This window comes from Natator depressus, chromosome 1 (assembly GCF_965152275.1).
Source record: "Natator depressus isolate rNatDep1 chromosome 1, rNatDep2.hap1, whole genome shotgun sequence".
Lineage (NCBI taxonomy): Eukaryota > Metazoa > Chordata > Testudines > Cheloniidae > Natator > Natator depressus.
Window position 1 is genome coordinate 75,215,900 of NC_134234.1, and position 25,054 is coordinate 75,240,953.

At 38.6% G+C, this 25,054-nt stretch overlaps 1 protein-coding gene across 1 annotated transcript in view; it reads right to left on the reverse strand.

Moving 5' to 3' along the window:
* The window catches only part of KLHL1 (kelch like family member 1), a 425,450-nt gene that overhangs the window by 298,100 nt on the left and 102,296 nt on the right, over positions 1 to 25,054 (reverse strand). The window contains exon 2 of the mRNA XM_074961818.1: positions 5,407 to 5,589. Within this exon, the coding sequence (XP_074817919.1) occupies positions 5,407 to 5,589 (183 nt within the window). The remainder of the gene's footprint in view (positions 1 to 5,406; positions 5,590 to 25,054) is intronic.

A 25,054-nucleotide genomic window follows, 5' to 3' on the forward strand; every position in this document is an offset into this window, starting at 1 on the left:
AAATTTAAAGCTGCCTGAGAAACCAGAGCAGTGAAAAGCAGCTATAACAAGAATGAGATCTGGCAACTATGTCTCCAAGCAGAGAACATTTTGTATTTTGACTCCATATTTTTCCTCTTTGGAGAGTCAGTATCCAAAGAATAGCCCTTGAAGCCACGCTCAGTCTACGGCAGACTTACATGACAGCCACTTACAGCATGAGGGCCTATTATTGGAGAATCTGGACAGTAGGAACAGCTTTCCCTCCAAGAGAATAGTTATGTCCAAAAAGAGTCTATAGTATATAATCAAGATGGAAAAATATGTTACCAGGAATAAAACACAAAACCATTCAGAGAGTATCCTCTAGAGTGGCCACTGGTTGGATTCAGAAAGATCAAGAACAAATCAATGCTAGGATAATTACTTTACATCTACTTCACTTCATTTGGAGTAATGCATTCCTATGAGAACCTATTTTCATCTGAATTCAGGTAGTGACGCTGATGCTTTACCTAATATTTATTAGAGAATAATTCTGAATATGTCTTTAACTTGTTGCAAAGTATATTTCCAACTTAGCATATCCAGCATGTGGCGCCACTTGTAACCTGTTATAAAATTATCCAAAATAATTAAAACACAATTTCAGACTGACTTTTTAGGGAGGAGTGTGTTTGTCATTTTATTTGGTATAGGGAAGTATACACCACAATTTAGGAATTTATAAACTCTACAGGCTTGGAGACTTTATAAGCTCTGCAGTTACTGAGCACATAACATGATCTGCAAGCCTGTTTCTTAGAGGCATATATACACAAATGAGCCGGCTAACCTTACATATGAACCAGTATTAAAAGAATTTTAACATACAAATCACTAGTGGTTTGGCTGGTTTTAGTTTGTATGCTAAGGTAATGTGTGTGCCTGAGTGTGTGTGCATGCACAGCTATGTTGACTGTATTGTCAGGCAATGTGTATAGTGAACCTATAAGAAAGTGAGGTTTGCAGTTGTCTGAATCTGTAAAACACTGAACTGTTATCCTGTACAACAAAACAAGGGTTTCAAATATTTCTGAAGGCCTGAACCTGTTCCCATTTAATTTAACAGTGGTTTTTGCCATTCATTTCAGGAGGAACAGATTTAGTCCTTTGACTGCACACAACTGAGAAGCCAGAAATGATACACAAGGTTGTCTGAAGCTTTCCTGGTAAATCTAAACAAGCTTTGGTTTTTATTTCATGGTCAATCTTATATTTATTAGAGTACTTTCCCAGTTCCAAAGGGATTTAGATATGCTGTAGAATTGGGATGACACATGTGAAATCAAATTTACCACTGGCAAGTATGAATACAAATATGCACATCTGTCTTCAAAATAAAAACAAGTAGAAAGATGGCACTGAACTAACTAAAGACCTTCTAGTGACAAGACTCCTCTGTCAAGCCTTCTTTGTCATCTATTGAGGCATTTAAAATTGGCAAGAAAATGCACTGGATGTTGTGACATTTGGGGTTCACCCAGGCCAGTAAGGGGTTCAGTCAACACCTGCATTGTAACCCTAGTTGTTTTGTGACTGTGCAGTTGGTTCAGAGCTCCAAACCCAACAGCCTTACAGCAGCCCTCAAGCCTCACCCTGGTTTTGCCCAACTTGGATACTCCTTGAAGGCAGACGTTAGCACCCATCCCGCCCTGAATGTGCCCTCCCTGCAGGGTCCAGTCACTCTCACAGGACCCTAACAGAAATGTATTAGGTTTCCTGCCTCTACAGAGACACTACAATAATATTCCAATATTCCAATACTAGAAGCACACACTTTACTGAACTTATCCAGCACAGATGATATATAATGAAAGCAAAACAAGTTTATTAACAAAAATAATATGGATTAAGTGATACCAAGTAAAATAAAATAAAGGCAGACATGGTTATCAGCAAGTGAAAGTGAAAACACTCATCTAAAAGTCTAAAACTTAATTTAGCAAGACAGTCTTTGTTCAAGATGTTTTTCTTCTCTCACCCACAGTCTCCTTTGCAGCCTTTTACTGGCTGGCCTTGCTAGGACCCATCGCTAAAATCAAATTGCTTCCTTTGTCTACTTAAAATGAAGGATAATCTAGGGTTTTGCTCCCCTTCTCTTTATAGTTCTGTAAACTTTTGAAATGTATTCTTCTGAAGGGTACCCCAAATATAGTTCATTAGTTCATGATGAGTTAAGGACCCAGGAAGTCTGAAAGATAAGGCTCCATGCTGGATTCTCCCCTCCACTGGTAGTTGCTACTATGCAAATGATCTCTTCCTGATGCAACCTCCGATACAAAGGAATACTCTCTTGCAGTAGTTCTCAAACTTTAGCAACCTGAGGGCCCCTGTTTTGATTTAAATTTTTGGGGATCCCCAAACACCTCCCGCTCAGCCATTTCCCCTTCCCCTATGGGCAGCTCTTATGTCAGGTGGCTCCCGAAAACGATTGGCACATACCTCTGGCAGTGGCTCCTAGGCAGGGGGCCAGGGGATCTCCGAATGCTGCCCCTGCCTGTAGGCACTGCCCCTGCAGCTCCCATTGCCCACAATTCCCGGCCCATGGCAGCTGTGGAGTCGACGTTCAGGCCAGGGGCAGCGCATGGAGACCCCAGGCCACAGGGACGGGCTGGCCGCTTCCAGGAGTGGTGTGATCCCAGGTTCCCCACTCCCCCCCCTCCCTCCCAGGGCCTTCTTCAGGCCAGGGAACAGCTAAGGGAGTCCCTGGGAGGGAGGGGGAAGAGGGAGGGATGGGGGAGGAGTTGATCAGCAGGGGCTGCGGGCCCCCAGTTTCAGAAATGCTGGTATATTGAAAAGGGACCACTCCTGGTCTGAGGTATCCGCCTCCTTCCTTTGTCTAGAGAAAACCTGTTTATCAACTCCTTCTGACATGTCTGATTTAAAGACCTTTTAGGACACAGACTTTAAAACACAGTACTAGTGAGCAGCCATACTTTTTCATGCAGCATTGCTACATATATTTTACAATGATATTATTGACCAGGGTGTTATCAGTTTTCAAATGATACCTCACAAGGCATATTCTGTACAAAATTATTGCAGTAGTGTGTGGGATGTGAATACAGGGTGACTTGGATCACAGATATACCTTAAACTATTCAACTCATATCATGGCAAAAAAATGAGAAAATACGGTACATGTACCTAATATACTTTTTTGTTGTTTAATCCAATTTAATAATGTGGGTTAAGTCCTAGAAGAGATTGTTTCCCACCCATCTTATCCATGTGTAAAAGGTGGACAGTTAGGCACAAACCGACTAACTTTTAGAAAAGTAATAGCCGTAAAGGATTAAGGGCCTAATTCTCATTTGCTCTAAAACCCTTTTACACTGATGATAGTGAAAAGGGGTTTTAAGGTGGGTGTAAATTAGTGGGGCCTTAGTGTAAATAATAACCAGTCCTTAAGTATTCTTCTGTGTCAGGATCTATGTATGAGCCCATCCCAAAGGACTGAATCCAGTACACAGAGGAGATGTGAAGATTCATCTATGATCCTCCTCTCCCCAAACAGGGCTTGACAAAGCCCTGGCTGGGATGATTTAATTGGGGATTGGTCCTGCTTTGAGCAGGGGGTTGGACTAGATGACCTCCTGAGGTCCCTTCCAACCCTGATATTCTATGATTCTATGATTCTATGTGGAACTCGCACCTACATGCGAAAGGAGTCTGGACAACCCAGCTATGTCTAAACACTACCATACCCACATCCACTCAGGATGTCTGGTGGGCGTATAAAGTGGTGGCGGGAATGCTGGAGTTGAGCCAGTTAACAGGAAGGATAATGAGAGACAGTGGGATTGTCACTTCACTAGATAAAATTTTTGAGGAGTTTGCTTGCAACTGGCAAATGGGCTTGTGCAGATATTGAAGGTTAGAAGAACAGGAACCAGATTTTAAGAGGAGACTGAAGCAGGGGCATAGAAAGGTGAAAGAGCACTGAGCAGGGGATGGAGAGTTCTGGGCCACTTCCACAATTCCTGATGGGGACCTAAATGGAGAGTATATTTCTGTATCATCATAGATAGGTACCTTGCATCTTAGTGCCTTGCATTTGTTCAGCATCTCATTTACTCAGATAATATGGTTATGGTGGTAAAATAAAAACCTAAATGGAAAGAATTTTTTTTCCTTAATACATTGACAATCATTGCTCTGACTTTCCCAGTCTCGCATATCCCTTGCATGGCTCTTGCATTTTTCTCAGTATGAGTAGTATAATTCACAGCTTTTTTACACTGCAAAGGAGACAATGACACCAGTGCATGGCCACTCCACACAACCTGGACCTCTAGGCACTGCCTATGTCAGTTTAAAGTGATGAGGCATTCCTTGCAATGGCCCACAAATACCACAGGTTGATTACAGTCTGAATAAATGGCTGAATACAGAAATACACTAGGGCAGTGGCTCTCAAACTGTGGGTCAAGATCCCAAAGTGGGTCATGGCCCCATTTTAATGGGATCACCAGGGCTGGCATCAGACTTGCGGGGGCCAATGGCCAAAGCAAAAGATTGAGCCCCACCACCTGGGGCTGAAGTTGAAGCCCTTGGGCTTCAGTCCTAGGCAGCGGGGCTCAGGCTTCAGCTTTGGCCCTCTACCCAAGGCGGGGAGGCTTGGATGGGCTCAGGCTTTTGTTCCCCCCTCCTGGGGTTGTATAGTATTTTTTTGTTGTCAGAAGGGGGTTGCAGTGCAATGAAGTTTGAGAACCCCTGCACTAGGCTCTGCTTTTCAGAGGGGTCTCATGCCCAGTATTCCCCCCTCCCCCACTTTGAGAGCCATTTTACTGTCATAAAACCAGAGGTCATTTCTGAAATCAGGTCCTCAATGAAGAGGGAGTAGTTTCAGGTGTAAATGAAAGCCATAACCTAAGAAAAGCATCATGTAGGTCTGCTGCCTCATACCAAGATGACCCTTTGCAATGCATTTAGCTTGGTATTTTTTTACAAGTTGTAATGGCAATATACATTTGCATGCATAATTATGATTAAAATGAGTTAGTAACATTTTTAGTTTTAATGCATATTTTCTGCCTATGCAGGTTAACAGTTTAGGGGAAGGGCAGTATTGAGAAATATTCCTTTACGTGCATATTTTGGTTTAACTAATTGTTTTTAAATTTATAAATCTGTCATAACTAATCATAAGCATAAATTTTACATACTAGGGGAAAGACACCCGTAGGACTGATCTGTAGGGATTGACTTCTGTGAACGTCCTCACTTGAGCAAACTTGGTTTTATGTGGATGTAAAACACTCAAATCAGAATGGTAGTTTTGCATCCACTTTTCACATGCATAAGTGACTTTTCAAGGTGCAGGTTGATAGATAATCCGGATGTTTATTTTAATTGTTTCAACACCACGTTTTTATGCCCTACCTATGTGCAGGTATCCTACGGTTCCCAGCAATCAGGATAACATCACAGAGTTGCTGTTGCTTCAAGTAGCTTTCCATCTTTCTGAAGGTTTGTTCAGCATGGTGTACTGCCTGATAGAACTCCTCAGAGCTACTGGAGTCCATATCACATTGAGGTGTCAGGGGATGGCCGACTGCTGACAACCTGTGAAACACAAAAGAAAGGCAGTGTTGAAATGCCACCAATTGTCTAGTCTTAATCAAAGACCTTTAGAGGGTGATAGAGAGAAATCAATACATCTTTTCCTATCATCACTGGAAACACAAGACAGCAAAATATTTTTTTCAGTTTAAAGAACCAACTCATTATGTAACAGTGGTTTAGCAAAACCACTGTTGTTTCTGGGACACTGAAAAAGTATATACAGTAATTTCTTTCAGCTAAAATAAAATATTATTAAATCTGTAAAAGTCAAAGAATAAAAAGAGTTTAACGTACTTAGGCTAATGTTCATTGTAGAATACGGTCCCTAGGTTATTGAAAAATCAACTTTCATTATTTTGTTACTGTTTTTGCACTCTGGATTCTTATTATTTACAAAACTTTATAAGTTGCTATTTATTCAGAATTTTTTGCAACAGAATACATGGAAAAGTGAGCTTTCACAGGAGAAATTAAGAAATAGAACATCTCTATACTTGTTATAAGTATGCCTAGTCTAGTTCAGATCTTTAAATCTTAAAATTGTTATGATCCACTTCAGAAGACAAAACTGACTTCACTGGAAATAGGATTGGGCCCTTAGTGTGGTAATAAATATCCAACACTGAGCCAGAACTTTAACAAATAGTTAATGATGCTATACTTAATTTAGCCCATTGTGGTAAGCTATTTGTGATACCAAAATTCAGAAAGCGGGTCTTAGAGATTAGGAATAGATGTAAAATGCCTATGAAGATGCAAAACCTTGGATTCCAAAGCTTGAAGAGTTTCAGATCTGAGTACAAGCCCTTTGCTAAAAGTAAAAATATCTGCCATCAGAATTATTGATCTTTCACGTGAGTATGTGCTCCCAGTCATTCCTTGAGCAAAATGGAAGTATTGGTACAAAAACAATCCTCTCCTTTTACAAACATTTTGTGCTACTACTTCAAATTAAAACTGTGTTTTTTTTCATATCTAGTGGTGTTAAAAATGATGTCTTTCACATAAATTTCATCAAATTCTTCCGCTCAGCCAAACCTATGCAAATCATCTAAATCAACAGGATGGTATCAGAGTAACTGAGGGCAGAATTTAGCCCAATATATCAAAGATATGCTCAATAAATAAAAAGCAATCACAATGTATAAATATTCTACCAAAATGAAAATGCTAAAGATAACATATGGTGATTATTGATCATTGATAACCATGACACAGCCTTTTCAAAGCAAAAGTTGAATCCAGTAACAAGAATATTCCAGTGACATTATTGACAGTTCCGCAGCACCATACACAGGGCCTAACTATGCATACCCAACACAGGCAAAATTCCCACTGAAGTCAATAAAGTAATTTCACAATTATATGTTAAAGCAGGAAAAACAGATGCTATAAATAATTTTTAAAAAATCAAGAATGTTTACTTGTCTCTGGTTGCAATTTCTCTTTAAATGTATAAAATAGTTATAGTAACTATTTCTGTTTTTTCCATATACACTTACCAAAGATTTTATATTTTCAGATTCTAAATCTGGTCTGTATCCAAAGCTATTCCACTACTATATCCTGCTGTTACTGCCAGGTAAAAGAGGGCAAGACTAGGAAATCATCCCTATTCCACACTGATTCTTGGATGTCATGGCGTCCCCTTGAAGTGGTTGGCAGCAAGTATAATTCAGGGCGGCCTGCAGACGATTCTAGGTTACAGAGCACAGACACAGTCACCTCTGCACTTCCCCTGCTGAGCCACACCGTGCCAAGTTTAACAATATATATGAACGTAAACCAATTATACTTCTTGATATAAAATAAGAACTGACAGAACTTTATTGAACGTATTACTCAATGAATCAATTTATAATGTACTACCTATTTAATTTTGTTGTACCCAACCTCGAAAAAGAGAAAGCATACAAAAAATAATGAATGGAGAGAACCCACATGATGTGGAGTATGAGACAGGATATGGTTGCGTCGAGCTGCAGCCCTGTTGTTGTATTAACTTAGATGGAATATATAGACCCGAAGAGTCAAAGGCATTAATATGATCCTGTCACACTGCCTAACATTAAATAGTTTTCAAAAAGGTTCTGAGTTTGGTATACAAAAATGTCAGCCTTCTTAGTACCATTGCAAACACACCATTAAAAGTCTCAGTATATTTCTGGGTATCAGGTAAGGTGTTTTCAAATGATTCCCAATTATCATTCACACTTTTCTGATCAAATTCTTCCTCCCAACTGATTTTGCTCATAACTGTTTTCAGCTTTGTGCAATTGTCCCTATTAAAGTACCATATTATATTAGCGGTGTCAAGAGATTAAAAATTATTTGTGATTGTGTGATTTTAAAAAATCGTGATTAATCGTGTGATTAAAAAAATTAATTGTGCAATTAATCACACTGTTAAACAATAACAGAATACCATTTATATAAATATTTTGGATGTTTTCTACATTTGCAAATATATTGATTTTAATTATAACACAGAATACAAAGCGTACACTCCTCACTTTATATTTATTTTTGATGACAAATATTTGCAATGTAAAAAACAAAAGAAATAGTATTTTACAGTTCCCCCACTACAAGTACTGTAGTGCAATTTTTTTATCATGAAAGTTGAACTTACAAATGTAGAATTATGTACAAAAAATAAGAGCCTACAAGTCCACTCAATACTATTTCTTGTTCAGCCAATCACTCAGACAAACAAGTTTGTTTACATTTTCAGGAGATAATGCTGCCCGCTTCTTCTTCACAATATCACCTAAAAGTGAGAACAGGTGTTTTCGTGGCACTGTTGTAGCTGACGTTGCAAAATACTTGCATGCCAGATGCGCTAAAGATTCGTATGTCCCCGCATGCTTCAACCACCATTCCAGAGGACATGAGTCCATGCTGATGGCAGGTTCTGCTCGATAACAATCCAAAGTAGTGTGGACAGATGCATGTTCATTTTCATCATTTGAGTCAGATGCCACCAGTAGAAGGTTGATTTTCTTTTTTGGTGGTTCAGGTTCGATAGTTTCCACATCTGAATGTTGCTCTTTTAAGACTTCTGAAAGCATGCTCCACACCCCATCCCTCTCAGATTTTGGAAGGCACTTCAGAGTCTTAAACCTTGGGTCAAGTGCTATAGCTATCTTTAGAAATCTCACATTGGTACCTTTTTTGCGTTTTGCCAAATCTGCAGCGAAAGTGTTCTTAAAATGAACATGTGCTGAGTCATCATCCGAGACTGCTATAATATAAAATACATGGCAGAATGTGGGTAAAACAGAGCAGAAGACATACATTTCTCCCCCAAGAAGTTCAGTCACAAATGTAATTAACTCATTATTGCTTTAAGGAGCGTCATCAGCAAGGAAGCACATCCTCTGGAATGGTGGTGGAAGCATGAAGGGGCATATGAATGTTTAGCATATCTGGCCCGTAAATACCTTGCAATGCTTGCTACAAAAGTCCCATGCGAACGCCTGTTCTTACTTTCTGGTGACATTGTAAATAAGAAGTTGGCAGCATTATCTCCCGCAAATGTAAACAAGCTTTTTTGTTTTAGCGATTGGCTGAACGGGAAGTAGGACTGAGTGGACTTGTAGGCGCTAAAGTTTTGCACTGTTTTGTTTTTAGTGCAGTTATGTGAAAAAAACAAATCTACATTTGTAAGTTGCTCTTTCACGATAAAGAGATTGAACTACAGTACTCGTATGAAGTGAATTGAAAAATACTATTTCTTTTGTTTATCATTCTTACAGCACACGTATTTATAATAAAAAGTAATAATATAAAGTGAGAAGTGTACACTTTTATTCTGTTGTAATTGAAATCAATATATTTGAAAATGTACAAAAACATCCAAAAATATTGAATAAATTTCAGTTGGTACTCTATTGTTTAACAATGTGATTTAAACTGTGATTAATCTCAATTAATTTTTAATCACTATTAATTTTTGAGTTTATTGTGTGAGTTAACTATGATTAATCAACAGCTCCTTGCATAGACACCGACTCCGGGGCTGGAGCTACAGGTGCCAACTTTCCAATGCTCACTGTTCAACCCCTGCCTCTGCCACAGGACTTGCCCCCACTTCACCCCTTCCCCCAAGGCCCTGCCTCTTCCTGCCCCCATCCCCAAGCCTGCCACGCCCTCACTCTTCTCCTTACCCCCCAGAGCCTCCTGAATGCTGCGTGAGGCACAGGGTTGGAGGGAAGGCGCTGATGGGTGGGGCGGCTGGCAGGCAGGGCATGGGAGCAGATGGGGGCTGCTGACATATTACTGTGGCTCTTCGGCACTGTACACTGGCAAATTCTGGCTCCTTCTCAGGCACAGGTTGGCCACCCCTGCCGTAGATGTACTTAGTGAAAAGACTGATAGTAGGATGGAGCTAAAACAAAGGCAATAGGAAAGTGACTGGAGAGAGGTGCCCAGAGGATATGGAGGGAAGCGGAGGGCTATGTTGTCACCACTCAATGGTTCTCTCTTTCTCTCTCTCTCTCGGGGAAAACTGAACAATTACATGGAGACGCTGCAACACTTGAGTTGCTGAGCCCCAAATACACAAATAGCAAACAATAACATTTGAAATGTATGACTCACAAAGGCTTAAAATGAACAGAAGAGAAAGAAATTTGAAGTAAAATGTGATATGTATTGGTAGGGTCGGACACTCCACTGCCTGGCACCTTACGTAGACATTTACACCTCTGCAAAATAGGTGCTCAGATTTTATAGCGATAGAGCCATAGAAAAGGAAGAATGTAAAATGCCACCACTTTACACAGATATCCATGATTATTGTCTATTCTATCTACCTAATTTGAATGCACTTTTCCCTTCAACCACTGAAGTCCAGGCCTTAAATGAGAAACTCTTAAACTGGGATACATCAGAGGATTTCATTGTTATTGGAACACACAATTTGCCCTCTTGTATTTAACTTTTTTCAATTTATAAAGGGATCAGCCATCCAGAAATCCAATTATCTGCCACCTGTTTCATTTAGTATAAAATATGTTATACTTTTAGTATTTATAATAAATATTTTATAGAACACAAGAAATATTCTGCAAGCACAGACAAAAAAAAACTTCACATAATTTCTTCCCTAACCAGTGTTTATTGTGTGCTTTGTGTTCATTAATCTGTGGGATTGCTGTTTCTAATCTAAAATAGTCTGTCAAGAGTCATCACCTATATCAGTGATCAACTGTTAAAATTGAAGAGAGAAAGAATTTTATAGTGCTTCTAAACTCTTGCTTACAGTAACAGAAGGATTGTGGTTTTGGTTCTAATCAAAGGTTTGGTTTCCAGTCTGCCACCAGCAATCAAAGGTGTAACTATAAGCCTCACCAGCAGTTTAAACAGATTACTTGTCTTCAATTTTTCAATCACAACTAAGTTATCCAGAGTGCTAAATAAAAGTGAAGTACTTTGAATTTTCCTCTCTGGAAAGTTATATCAATACTTATTTGCAGTTCAAAGATTGTGTTACATTTTTGTTATCTATTTCAATGATTTTTTTCACAATTTTTTAAACACACACACACACACACACACACACACACACACACACGCAAATGAAGTCAAGTGTAGATCTATTTTTTAAGCTCACTGGTTGCACAAATCATCTGTTCCTTTCCTAGAGCTAAATCTGTATAATGTATCATTGAAAATAGAATTTTGTCCAGGGACTAATTTGGGGCTCAAACTACTTGTAACCGAACTCATTTCTTAGTCACCAGAAGGCACCATTCAAGCATTATAGCATCCAAATACCTATTCAAAATATACCTGATTGTCCAGCTATTCTGAAAGGACAGGAGACACTTGATATGGTTTTAATCAGGCTATAATTTATTATTAGATGTCTGGGACTGCACAGCAGATAGAGGTGTACAGTCCAGGTAACCCCATGTTCATTCAATAACTACCTGGGGGACTTCCATCAGCCCCCACTCTTTTTCCATCCAGGTTCCATAGCCAATCCATTGCTGAGACCTTATCATCCACATTCCCTTGTAGGAGGATTTAGGTGGGATACAAGAAAAGGGAGTTGGGTCCGTGCTGTAACGGTCATAGGATCCCCAAACCACCCTCCTCCACATTCTGTTATTTTAACTGACACCTCATTTTTAAGTCCTTTACCAAGCCATCTATCCGGTCACTGTATACCTTCCCTACGGAGTACCTACACTGGCCATCAGCCCCACACTTACTTAATGAGTTGTGCCATATTAGCCTAACTCCCTTCACGCCCCACGTCAACAAAGCCCTCCCCAACCCACTGTGAGGAAGGCAAAAAAACCCAACAACAACAAAAACCACTCCACCTAAGGTAATCTGGTGGTGTGGGAAAAATTCCTTACCAGTCCCCCTAAAAAGGGGCAGTCAGCACAAAGCCCACAGCAGGTCCTGATCAAACAGTGGGGTCACTGGACCATCAAGATGCTAAAGGAGCATTCAAGGATGATAAGGCCTTTGCGGAGGAACTAAATTAATTCTTTGCATCTGTTTTCAGAGCTGAGGGTGTGAAGGAGATGCCCAGACCCGAATTATTCTTTTTAGGTGACAAATCTGAGGAACTGTCACAGATTGAGGTATCATTAGAGGAAGTTTTGGAACAAATTGATAAATTAAACAGTAATAAGTCAGCAGGACCAGATGGTATTCACCCAAGAGTTCTGAAGGAACCCAAATGTGAAATTGCAGAACTACTAACTGTAGTATGTAACCTATCATTTTAATGAGCTTCTGTACCAAATGACTGGAGGATAGCTAATGTGATGCCAATTTTTTAAAAGGGCTCCAGAGGTGACCCCGAAAATTAAAGGCTGGTAAGCCTGACTTCAGTACTAGGCAAACTGGTTGAAACTATATTAAAGAACAAAATTGCCAGACACATAGATGAACGTAATTTGTTGGGGAAGAGTCAACATGGTTTTTCTAAAGGGAAATCATGCCTCACCAATCTCCTAGAATTCTCTGAGGGGGTCAACAAGCATGTGGACAAGGGGAATCCAGTGGATATAGTGTATCTAGATTTTCAGAAAGCTTTTGACAAGGTCCCTCACCAAAGGCTCTTAAACAAAGTAAGCTGTCATGGGATAAGAAGGAAGGTCCTCTCATGGATTGTGAACTGGTTAAAAGATAGGAAACAAAGGGAAGGAATAAATGGTCAGTTTTCAGAATGGAGAGAAGTAAATAGTGATGTTCCCCAAGGGTCTGTACTGGGCCCAGTCCTATTCAACATATTCATAAATTATCTGGAAAAAGGAGTAAACAGTGAGGTGGCAAAATTTGCAGATGATACAAAATTGCTCAAAATAGTTAAGTCCCAGGCAGACTGCGAAGAGCTGCAAAAGGATTTCTCAAAACTGGGTGACTGGTCACCAAAATGGCAGATGAAATTCAATGTTGATAAATGCAAAGGAATGCACATTGAAAAACATAATCCCAACTATACATATAAAATGATGGGGGTCTAAATTAGCTGTTACCACTAAAGAAAGAGATCTTGGAGTCATTGTAGATAGTTCTCTGAAAACATCCACTCAAAAGGGCAGCAGCTGTCAAAAAAGCGAACAGAATGTTGGGGATCATTAAGAAACGGATAGATAATATGACAAAAAAAATCATATTGCCTCTTTATAAATGCATGGTATGCCCACATCTTGAATACTGCATGCAGATGTGGTCCCCCCACCTCAAAAAAAAAAGATATTTCGGAATTGGAAAAGGTTCAGAAAAGGGCAAAAAATGCTTAGGGGTATGGAATTGCTTTCATATGGGGAGAAATTAATAAGACTTGGACTTCTCAGTTTGGAAAAGAGATGACTAAGGGGGGATATGATAGAGGTCTATAATATCATGACAGGTGTGGAGAAAGTAAATAAGGAAGTGTTATTTATTCCTTCTCATAACAGAAGAACTAGGGGTCACCAAATGAAATTAGGGTTTGATTTAAAATTAATAGGCAGCAGATTTAAAACAAACAAAAGTATTTTTTTCACAGAATGCAGTCAACATGTGGAACTCCATGCCAGAAGACCTTGTGAAGGCCAAGACTATAACAGGGTTCAAAAAAGAACTAGATAAGTTCATGGAGGATAGGTCCATCAGTGGCTATTAGCTAGGAGTCCCTAGATTCTGTTTGCCAGAAGCTGGGCGTGAGCAACAGAGGATGGCTCACTTGGTCATTACCTGTTCTGTTAGTTACCTCTGGGACATACGGCATTGGGCACTGTCAGAAGACAGGATACTGGGCTAGATGGACCTTTCGTATGATCCAGTATGGCGGTTCTTATGTTTTTATACCTCAAATTCCATGGTGTTGTCATTGACTGAATACCAGTTTCATATAACCCACATCAAATAATTTGGTATGAATTCTCTTGTTTAAATTAGGCAAAATTACATGATATCCATTTTTATTTTAGTCAGTGAAAATGTTTAGACCGTCTGAAAACCCCCTGAATAATTTAAGTCAGAATGCAGACTAGACTTAACTAGACTTAATTTTAAAGGATGAGGCTTGCAAACTTGACTATGCTTGATATTGAAGAGTGGGCAAAACATATGTTATTCACACTGCTCATTTTCTTTGTAGAATTATAATGTTTGATCTCATTTTGAATATTTCTTGAGACATCTGACTATCTATTGTTATAATGAGATGACTAGTTTGTATATTTAACATGCTTTTAGATGTTAATAGTTAATAATTTGGCAATAATATTTTCCTTCCCCCCTGTCCGTGTTGATAGATGATAACTGTTTGTTTAGTTAAAATTTTCTTATGTTTGTGTTCATGTGACCTTGTTATAGGAACACTTCTGGTAATGTACACATGCAACTAATATTCATGTAATGTCAAGCTGTAGGTTCACGATTTGTTTAAAATGAAATGACATTTAACTAAGAAAAGAGAGACAAAGAAACAATAAAAATATCAAAGAGATATAGTTGTTCTATATAGTGGAAACTTATAATATGATCTATGTGGGCAAATCTAACCATTCATAGTAAAGTGATGAATACATTAAATCAAATATAACCTTCTCCTTGGTGGCCAGCATTGCAATGTGAATATTGCCATTGAATTAAAAGTAGCCGTGTTTCTGTCCCAGCTCAACCTAATATGATCTAGTCTGCAATGAAGAAAGCCAACATAGATCAGTGCTCCTCAATTTGGAAGGGTAAAATTCCCTTTAACTTGAACAGAGCAAGATCACTTAGTTGATAAGTGATCTCAGATGAAGTAAAGTTTCTTCTGACCAGAATAACTCTTAATATTAGGGTATCACTAAGACTTGGTTTATTATTTTTGTTCCCTTTATCTGACTCAGTTAGAGGTGGTATGTCTAATTATAATTTACTAGATCAGTTACAAGGAGTTATTTGTTATTTTTTTTCATAATGTAATTTATAACTGTGGAGCCAAATTCTACTCTTTTTTACACTGAGCATCTCCATTGACTTCAATGGGGCTATACAGGATAAACGTTAATATTGCCTATAATATCAATTTAGTACATAACTGTATGTAAGAAAGGTATCTGGCCAAGGGTTTCCATGCCAGGAAGAGGTTTTGGAGGTTTTTTTCCTCCCTAAATGTGACAAATCCAATTGCTCTCTGCTGGTACACTTTTACAACAGGTGGTCATGAGATCTATTCATCCAATAGAAGATCTCCAGTAACAATAGTAGCACATACGCTGGATAAACATTATAGGATATTTTCCAAATGTTCTACAGATTTCATTCTTCCCATTCACACTCAATTTAATCTTTAATAAGAACATTAGTTGGCACACCTGTTTTGCAGCAAGTACATACCCAAATCTTACATCTCCACATACACATCAGTCAAAAACACAGTTTTATTATGATTAGAGAAGTTTGCCCCAGTTTATAACAAAAATTCTTGTTATTAATGCCTAAATGCACTTGCACTTTTCACTGTTAAATTTAATCCTATTACTCCAATTTACAAGATCATCCAGATCTTCCTGTATGAAATCCCAGTCCTTCTCTGTATTGGCAATACCTCCCAGCTTCATGTTGTCCGCAAACTTTATTAGCATATTCCTGCTTTTTGTGCCAAGGTCAGTAATAAAAAGATTAAATAAGATTGGTCCCAAAACCGATCCCTGAGGAACTCCACTAGTAACCTCCTTCTGGCCTGAAAGTTCACTTTTCAGTGTGACCCACTGTAGTCTCCCCTTTAACCAGTTCCTTATCCACCTTTCAATTTTCATATTGATCCCCATCTTTTCCAATGTAGCTAATAATGCCCATGTGGAATCGTATAAAATGCCTTACTGAAAGTGAGGTAAATTAGATCCACTATGTTTCCTTTGTCTAAAAAATTTGTTACCTTCTCAAAGAAGGAGATCAGGTTGGTTTGACACGATCTACCTTTTGTAAAACCATGTTGTATTTTGTCCCAATTACCGTTGACCTCAATGTCCTTAACTACTTTCTCCTTCAATTTTTTTTTCCCAAGATCTTGGATACTACAGATGTCAAACTAACAGGCCTGTAGTTACCCAGATCACTTTTTTTTCCTTTCTTAAAAATAGGAAATATGTTAGCAATTCTCCAGTAATATGGTACAAACCCTGAGTTTACAGATTCATTAAATATTTTTCCTAATGCGCTTGCAATTTCATCTGCCAGTTCCTTTAATATTCTTCAATGAAGATTATCTGCGTCCCCCGATTTAGTCCCATTAAGCTGTTCAAGTTTGGCTTCTACCTCGGATGTGGCAATATCTACCTCCATATCTTCCTTCCCATTTGACGTCCTACCATTATCCCTAAACTCCTCATTAGCCTCATTAAAGACTGAGGCAAAGTGTTTGTTTAGATATTGAGCCATGCCTAGGTTATCTTTAACCTCCACTCCATCCTCAGTGTTTAGTGGTCCCACTTGTTCTTTCTTTATTTTCTTCTTATTTGTGTGGCTATAGAACCTTTTACTAGTGGTTTTAATTCCCTTTGCAAGGTCCAACTCTACATGGCTTTTGGCCTTTCTCACTTTATCCCTGTTCTGACCTCAATAAAGTAGCTTTCCTTGCTAATCCCTCCCATCTTCCACTCCTTGTAGGCTTTCTGCTTTTTCCTTGTCCTACTCCTAAACAATCCTGTCTGCATTGCCATCGAGTGGTGTTCCTCAATGGGAAAGCATTGCAGAGTTTTCCTGTTGTTTTGCTCCATCTCCCATGCACTGCTGATAGAGGACCCATTGCTCTTTCAACCTTGTTTGGGACATATTTTTCCCATTATTCCAAATGAACCTAATATGACAGGATCCTTGTCATCTGTTTTATAGCTAATCTTTCTGCCAATGGATCCAGCATTGCACTCTGGTTATATTACACATGTAAACAAATTACTGTCACCTATGTTTACACCTTACTGTAACCTATGTTTACACTTAAATCAATTTCCTCATTAGCTTTCTCTAGTTCATTCACATTTTTATACAAATTTTTGTCTTGTTGGTTCTCACCTAATATTACTTTGCAAACAAATGCATTTTAATTCCTGAAGGATATACACAGCAGAAAGCTTACTATAAAGCTTATTATAAAGCACATGATACAGACCAAAGTTAAACCCACATAATACACCAGCTATATGAAAAGAAAAAACAAGAGCTGGAGGAATATGAGTCATTTGTGTTGAAAATGAGGCACATAGCCAGAAAACAGCATCAGAAGTCACAGGAGACTTCACTGTTTAAAACTGCTGGCACCTGAAAAGCAACATAGGAGCACAGCCAAACTTCCAACTTAGAGAAGTGCCACCATTAGATACTGGAGGAGGAATTTCAACCCTTTAAGGGAAACCAGGCGGGGCTTCTTACAACAGAGAGAAACCGAGGGGAGCCCTCTTTTCCTGCCCTCTCCATGTCCTTTTACATTGGCAGGAGCGGTCAAAATTACACACACCCCTGAGACAGCATGCTGTGCATGGGATGGGGAGCAGGGCTGCTACTTGAACCCCACAAAAGTGTTCCCCTCTGGTTACTTTTTCTTTTTGGACAATGAAGAATTTGGTCCCAAGTGAGTAAATAAATGTTGTACCACTAGTGAACACAATTCCCTTGTGTCTCTGCCAGGAATTGGCTTTCTTTTACTCCAGAAAACTGAAATTATTGAATTATGATCTCCTTAACCTCTAAGTGCAAGCAAGTATATAAAACAGGAAAATCATTACAACTGGAGTGAAGAGGTCTGTAATTCTTTTACAGTACATTAATATTCGGGTTGTCGATTAATCACAGTTAACTCACGCAATTAACTAAAAAAACATTGTGATAAAAAAATTGTGATTAATCACAGTTTAAATTGCACTATTAAACAATAGAATACCAATTGAAATGTATTAAATATTTTGGATGTTTTTCTACATTTTCAAATATACTGATTTCAATTACAACACAGAATACAAAGTGTACAGTATTCACTTTATATTATTTTGATTACAAATATTTGCACTGAAAAATCATAAACAAAATAAATAGTATTTTTCAATTTGCTTCATACAAGTACCATCATGCAATCTCCTTATTGTGAAAGAGCAACTTACAAATGTAGATTTTTTTTGTTACATAACTGAAAACAAAACAATGTAAAACTTTAGAGCGTACAAGTCCACTCAGTCCTCCTTCTTGTTCAGCCAATCCCTAAGAGAAACAAGTTTATTTACATTTACAGGAGATAATGCTGCCCGCTTCTTATTTACAATGTCACCTGAAAGTGAGAACAGACATTTGCATGGCATTTTTGTAACCGGCATTGTAAGGTATTTACATGCCAGATATGCTAAACATTCATATGCCCCTTCATGCTTCCACCACCATTCCAGAGGATGTGCTTCCTTGCTGATGACGCTCCTTAAAGCAATAATGAGTTAATTAAATTTGTGACTGAACTTCTTGGGGGAGAATTGTATGTCTTCTGCTCTGTTTTACCATATTCTGCCATATATTTCGTGGTATAGAAGTCTTGGATGATGACCCAGCATGTTCTTCGTTTTCAGAACACTTTCACTGCAGATTTGACAAAACACAAAGAAGGTACCAATGTGAGATTTCTAAAGATTGCTACAGCACTTGACCCAACACTTAAGAATCTCAAGTGCCTTCCAAAATCTGATAGGGACGGGGGGTGGAGCATGCTTTCAGAAGTCTTAAGAGAACAACACTCTGATGCGGAAACTACAGAACCCAAACCACCAAAAGAGAAAGTCAACCTTCTGCTGCTGGCATCTGACTCAGATGATGAAAATGAACATGTGTTGGTTTGCACTGCTTTAGATAGTTATAAAACAGAATGCATCATCAGCATGGACGCATGTCCTCTGGAATGGTGGCTGAAGCCTGAAGGGACATATGAATCTTTTAGCACCTCTGGGATATAAATATCTTGCAATGCCAGCTACAACAGTGCCATTCAAATGCCTGTTCTCACTTTCAGGTGACATTGTAAATAAGAAGTGGACACTATTATCTCCTGAAAATGTAAACAAACTTGTTTGTCTGAGCGATTGGCTGAACGAGAAGTAGGACTGACTGGACTTGTAGGCCCTAAAGTTTTGCATTGTTTTATTTTTGAAAGAAGTTATTCTTTGTACATAATTCTACATTTGTAAGTTCAACTTTTATGATAGCGATTGCACTACAGTACTTGAATTATGTGAATTGAAAAATAGTATTTCTTTTATTTTTACAGTGCAAATATTTATAATAAAAAATAAATATAAAGTGAGCACAGTACACTTTGAATTTTGTGTTGTAACTGAAATCAATATATTTGAAAATGTGGAAAAAATCCAAAAATATTTATGTAAATATTATTCTATTATTGTTTAACAGTGCTATTATTTTTTTAATCACTTGACAGCCGTAATTAATATTTTAATTAACCAACTGATATTGCTGGAAAAACCCTTGCTTATTCACAAAACTGCCATCATAAAATACTTTTTTGATATATAGGTTAATTTTGCATTATATTTGGTACTGTGTTAATACTATACAAAATGCTATGTTGAGAGAACAAGATTCAGATGGCAGAGTTAGGAACTGAAAATTGAGGTTATGCCAAAACTCAGATTGAATTTACACCTCCAACTCCACTCAACTGTACATTTTAATAGTCTTAATGGCATGATCACCCAGGGACCATTTCTCAATTTTTACAGTATAAAATCCAGTCTTTCTACAGCCTTCACATATCCTGTAAAAAAATTTATTGTTCTATTTTATTTAACAATAATGGTCCAATCTACCTTTATAGACTCGGAATTCTTACCTGTCAAATTCTACATTCTCTAAGGCAGTGCTGCTCAAGATGGTTTGTTAGGCAATATCCAGTGGATTGCATGTACAGGCTGTAAAAGGTTTCTGAAAGTAGAGTGAGGAATGGACTGCTGGTCTTGCTAAGGGAGGGGTGGAGCCAGTGTTGCTTGGTGGAAAGTTTGTGGGGCAAAGGGACTAGTGATACTATGTGGAAGGTTGCTGGGTGGGAGGATTGGTATTGATGAGCAGGAGATTTGTGAGGAGGTACTGATGGGTGGTGAGCTGGAGGTATTCCTCCCTGCCTGACTCCACATGTACAGTATTTGGATCCAAGGATGCATAGACTAAGAAGTTGCCCTGGCATTGGGTTGTGGGTAAGAGAAACACTGGGCTGGGACTGAGGCAACTGCAGCAACAAGAGGGAGAGGAGAGAACTCCTTCCCTAGCATACACTACCAGACTCCCAGTGGGCCCTAGCAACACAAGGAATTCATGATACCAGGTGTCCACCATCAGCTGAGCTATGCTGATTTACACCAGATAAGGATCTGACCCCAAGCCTTTTTCATTTTCTGAGGAGGACTGACAAAACAGACTTAAAAGTTCTCCTACTGAACCGAAATAATTCTCTTAACCTTGGTGCTTCCTATTAACCCAGTATGTTGGCACTTCCTGTATAATCAACCCTTATTTTTACAGGTTTGTAACTCAGCTATAACAATGGACTGAAAGTTTGGACCTGAAGATAAGGATGAATGGATATTGTTATGCATGATCTGCCTTAGTACCCTTTGTTATAAGAAACAGCTTGTGAGCCGCTGACAAGCCTATCTTTCCAGCTACTAGAAAAAGATTCAGGTCATGCAGTTGGTACCTGACCTGCTTAGTAGAAATAAAATCACCACAGTTTCCAGTACAATATCCCCACTCCCACCCCACACTCATCATTTAGTGCCTGGACATATACTGAAACAAAGGAGGACATAAAGAGAGAACAATGAAAAGGATATTTATAAACCGTGCTGTGGAATTTCTCCCAACCAAACCTGATTTAAATAACGGACACATTAAAAATGCATCATTACAGATAGAGTGTCAGCAGCTCGTATCTAATGGGTTCAGATATGTCCAGGTCCATATCTAATGCCCAGATCATATGGGTCTGTCGATGTAGGGATGCAAAAGGGTGCACCCTCCACCCACTCCTTACTGTAAGGGTAGTCACTGGAGTCAGCATACTGACCCCTGCCATCTGATCAGAGTACAGCCTTTTGCAAAGGCAAGAGAGTTTTCTGGGGAAATGACACTGAGGGGTTAGGGAGACGGTGGAGAGTTTCTGGAGGGAAGAGAGAGAGAGGGAAGAGAGAAAGGGAGATGGTAAGGTTGATTTTGTTTGTTTTTAAAGTTAATTAGGTGACAAAAGATTATAGATAGTACACACAATTCAGCGTGTTTTATTTTTGTATATCAATGTATGTGTGACTTTGTGGAAATCAAAAAATTCAGAAGCCTAGTAGTGTGGTCATGGAAGTCTAACGTTCTTTGCATAGGATGGGGAATATCCTACTTTAGAAGGATTTTTGTTGTTGTTGCAATTATCTTCTTCACACTATGCATTTAAGATATAAGTGGGAACAAGGGTAAGAATCACCCTATGAGAATAATTTGCCAGAGTAGCAGATTTCATGTTTGTAATAATGCAGGACTACAGGGAGGCCAAATGCCGTTGTGTATTCCCCAGACATGCACACAAACATATGCTTGTATTTACTATTGTGAAACAACCAGTTTGGTTTGTTTGTTTGTTTTAAATACGGGAGACATAGTCAGGATCACTCAAAGTTATGTAAATGAAAGGGGAGAAAAAGGAGTCACTGGCATTATTCCTTAATAGCTTTAGAATTGGATAATACTGTCACGTCTGTGCAACTGGCTTCCAAACAGAATGAAACATGAAGCATAGGTAAGACCATCTGCTGGCTTTTGTGACACTATAGCAGATGTTGATCCTTTATAAACTCATTCAACGGAAGAGGAATGGATAGGGATCCTGTCTCAGGACTGACAGTTTCAACAGCATGAACTTCAGGGTTTGGTAGCTAGTACTAACAGTATGTTCTTCAGGAACTATTCTTTTGATGGATGGGGTTAACATTTTACTGACACTAGTAATGTAAGAAATAGCATTAGTAGGTACAACTAATTTGGATTTGGCTAATGAATCAGAGAGCCTGTTAAATATGCAAAAATTAGCTCTCCAAAAGCACGCTTTGTCCAGTATTTTTATTTTTATGATTTTCCTTGTTCAAATGTCTTTAGAATTCCAGACTCAAAAAATGTCAGTCCATAGCAGGTGAGAGAATAAAGAGGATATACACAAATTAAAGTCACAAGCTTCCCTGCTAAAATAGTTGTGGAAAACATTTTGAAGGATGCATGTTAAGACTGGGAAAGCTAAATTAATGCACAAAAGTACCTACATAATGTTGCAGTTGCAGCCACTCTCCCTATAAAATTCCCTTTGGACTTTAATGTGTGTCTTTACATACAGCAGCTATGGGATTGGGCCAATAGCATAAAATATTCAAATACTGTTTTTCTTTTCTTTTCTGTCTTATTTACACCAACAATTTGATATAATTGAGCTCTGCATTACAGTGAAAAGCAGTGGCAGCTTGCATCCAGTGTGCTATATACAAATGTACTTTTCTACCTGCCTAAATTCAGACCTAATGAAACTTTGAATAAAGAATTTCTTGTCCTTTTCTTTCATATTAATTAACCTTGTTGTCATAGCCTGTCTATGCAGTGCAATTAAATAAAATCCATGGTAGATACCAAAATATTCTATTCAGCTAGTCCACTATAATGTACAACTTCCAAAAATGAAAAAGCAAAATTTTCCCTATTTTAAAGAATAGCAATTTGATCTATGAAACTCCAAATATTTTGCCATCTATTCCAAGAACATGATTGTTTGACATTTACAATAATACTTAACTGAGATGGTATCTCAAAAACACTCCAAAAATTAGAGTATCAACCTACTGCCAGAAAATCACTTTATTTTCAAGATCAATTTCTGGTTTTCTTTTCTGTCATTTGTTTGGTCCTTCATGCAGCATTTACACTGCCTCTTCTGTTGCCCTTTCAGAGTAGATTATTCACTACAACTCAGAAAGAGACCTTTCTCTCTTATACATCTTTACACACACACAAATAAAGAGCCTGGGAGGCAAGACAGTTCAAGGGAGTGGTAATGCACTGTAGAGCTTTTCACCTCTAGGTCATTTTTTCCAATCCAAATCACAGAAGTACTGACTGGAAATCACTACCAATGGCTGTTTGGCAGCCTACGGTAAGTCTATTGTCTCAGAACAATTTATAGACAAATAAATTGTCCATATAACAAAAATCACCACTACTATTGATGCTACTATGTATCCTTTTTGAGGTGCCTGCAGTAAGGATAAGTACTGAATGGGCAGGAAAAATTAAACTTTGATTACATCAAGTCATGTAGCTACAAGGGGTAGCTTTCACTCATCACTTGTGCTCTCCCTCTTTTGTGGATAAACAGCGGACTTCAGAAAACAGGTTTGTAAATCTAACAACTTTCACAAGTCTTAAAACTACAGTTAAAGAAGGAATCATTTAGTGACAAATTTCCACAGAATTTCCTAAAAACTGTACAAACACCATTTCTGAACAAAGAAATCCCTATACTTACACCCAAAGTTTGAGTAATTGCATGTGTAGACAAATGTTAAATTTTGCCACTGTGTTAGTAAATGAAAGTTTTTGTGGGTGCACCCAGTGTATCCTTGCTTTGAAAGTTTGGTCCCATGGAGCTTGCAGCCAAAGTCACCAGTAACTTTCCAGGCCACATATTCATGTGGTTGAAGGCTATAGATCATGGCTGAACAGATAACAAGAGTGATGTGCATCTGTTTACCAGGAATCCCTTAAAGCATGACACTGAGACCTGATGGTGCAGTATTTAATTGTAAGTCATATTGCTCCTATCTTCCCACTTGGTGAAATTGACCTTTAGTGCAGAGGAATAAGATTGTCCAAATCACTAAAGTTTCATACTGACACTGCACAGAAAAGAGGGTGGGAAGGTCAGTTGCTAAGCAGTCATGCAGCAAAATCTGTGCACTCCTGTAAGCCGCACAACTGGTCTGCATGCCATTCTGTAAAACGCTAATTTGGTTCTGGTCCAGGGGCTAAGACATGAGTCCATATTTACTTGAGTGCTATGCAGGTGGAGTGAATTTCACCCAGAATAAGTTTTCACACCAGGAGGAAACCTCCCAAAAAACACATTGTGATAGAAATGGCAATTTCCTGCAACATCCTGGACAAACCTTATTAAATTAAGTTGAAGTATTTTAGGAGCTCATTGCTTTAAAAATGAAAATGTTTGTGTGTTATTCGGGGATTGTATGTAACTTATCTTGAAGACATGTAAATCTTGGGAAGCATTATGAGTTTCAAATAACTCTCTTAAAACAATGGGCTAACACCAGAACAAACTATTAATTGATTAGGTTCCCTAGGAAATACCTAGGAGTAGGGGAATGCAAATGCCCATTTATGGACCTGATATTTTGAAGCTTTGCTCTGGGGAAGGCACCTTTATAAACAAATTACCTAGTCCAAGGATCAAAAAGCCTTAAAGGCATAAAGAAGCAACGCCCAGATTCATGAGGTTCTTGCTCTTATCAAAAGAGGTCATGAACTTGTAATTGCAGAAAAATCCCTTGATGTTATATGACAGACTATTCACCAGTCAGAGCTTTGGTGAAGATGGGGTGATCTCTGGTAAGCCTACTAGTATGTGTATAGGTGTTATTGTTTTAATATATTTTCTCTGTATTGCTTTTACCTTTAGAAAAGTGTGCTTGTTTAGAAAAGGCTGTGGAAACTTAACAGTGGTGATTACACTGTTTACTGTCTCTGAGGAGAAAAGTAAAACAGGCCTGACTTTGCAGTCTGACTTTGCTGGGCAATTCACAGTGTAGACATGGAACTATTCAGCCTGAAAATACCCTGGTCAGGAGGGAAAGGGATGCATATCTACCCAAGAGAGGTGATGGCTGGGGAGCAGGAAGCCCAAGCGTTGGTGCCCTTGCTGGACCATAGAGGA